This window comes from Egretta garzetta, unplaced genomic scaffold (assembly GCF_000687185.1).
Source record: "Egretta garzetta isolate BGI_Z169 unplaced genomic scaffold, ASM68718v1 scaffold390, whole genome shotgun sequence".
Taxonomy (NCBI): Eukaryota; Metazoa; Chordata; class Aves; order Pelecaniformes; family Ardeidae; genus Egretta; species Egretta garzetta.
The window spans coordinates 392085-393375 of NW_009258382.1; the positions used below are offsets into that span (position 1 = coordinate 392085).

The 1291-nt window shown below is 56.5% G+C and overlaps 1 protein-coding gene across 1 annotated transcript in view; it reads left to right on the forward strand.

Annotated features, from left to right (window-relative positions):
- The window catches only part of LOC104128371 (glycolipid transfer protein), a 5965-nt gene that overhangs the window by 2751 nt on the left and 1923 nt on the right, over positions 1–1291 (forward strand). Inside the window, exons 3-4 of the mRNA XM_035896676.1 lie at positions 719–780; positions 1081–1214. Of these exons, the coding sequence (XP_035752569.1) occupies positions 719–780; positions 1081–1214 (196 nt within the window). The remainder of the gene's footprint in view (positions 1–718; positions 781–1080; positions 1215–1291) is intronic.

Sequence of the window (1291 nt, forward strand, 5' to 3'; positions counted from 1 at the left end):
TCCGGGCTTCGCTGGGCGGCGTCTGGGTCCGGGGGCTGTGTTAAGGTGAAACCTGTTGGCTGCGACCCGGGAGTTCGCAGAGTCTCCTGTGGCTCTGTATTGGGTCAAGCTGCACAGCGCTGGGCTTTCTGTCGGTGTGTAGGAAGGGGCTGATCACACCCCAATGTTTTGGCTGCTGCTGAGCAGCGCTCGGACAGCGTCAAGGCTGTGTCTCCAACATTTCCCCCCCCATCCCCACCGGTGGGCTGGAAGGGGACAAGGTCTTGGGAGGGGACGTAGCCAAGACACCTGACCCAAGCCAAACAACAGGGTATTCTGTGCCATATGATGTCAGCTCAGATATAACAACTAAGGGAAAAGGAAGAGGAGGGGGGGGCATTTGTCTTCTACGACATTTTGTCTTCTGGAGGAACAACTATGTGTACTGACACCCTGCTTCCTGGGAAGTGGCTGGACATCCCCTACTAATGGGAAGTAGAGAGTAAAATCTTGTTTACCTTTTGCTACCATGCGCAGCTTTTGCTTTTGCTTTTTTTTTTTTTATTAAACCCCCTTCATCTTGACCCATGAGTTTTCTTTCTTTTCCATCTCATTCTCTCCCCGCCTGCCCTGCTGAAGAGGGGAGCGATAGAGTGGCTTGGTGGCACCTGGCATCCAGCCAAGGTCAACCCACCCCAGTCCCCTAATGCGTAATCGTCCCCCCTCTGTGTTCCCACAGATTGCCTGGGGACTCCCATCGTCTACTCGCCGGTCAAAGCGGACCTGACTGGAAATATCAAGGTAGGAAGGGGTGCAGGAGGGCTCGGGGGGGTGAATCCCTGGGCAGAGATGCTGTGGGAGTGCAGAGGCAAGACCTGGAGGTGTTTAAAAAGGTCTTTTCTTCCCATGGGGTCTTTCGGGCTTGGTGGCAGCTCATCTTGGTGTGTTTATTAATAAATTTCCCTTTTGAAAGCAGTGTTTAGCAGCCGGGGTGCTCGCTGCAGGCACCGCGTCTCCCCATGCCACAGCCGTGAGCACCATCCCGCTGCCGTTCTGCCCGGCGGCTCCCGGGAGCCAACCCCCCTTTCTCTGCCCTCGCAGAAAATCCGGGCAGTTTACGACTCCAACCCCACCAAGTTCAAAACGCTGCAGAACATCCTGGAGGTGGAGAAGGAGATGCACGGCTCAGCCTGGCCCAAGACGGGCGCGACGCTGGCGCTGATGTGGTTGAAAAGGTGATTCCCAGCGCCGGGGGCTGCTCTGGGCTGTGTCCCGGCAGGCGGGGAGCTCGTCAAATGTGGAGAGCGTGGGT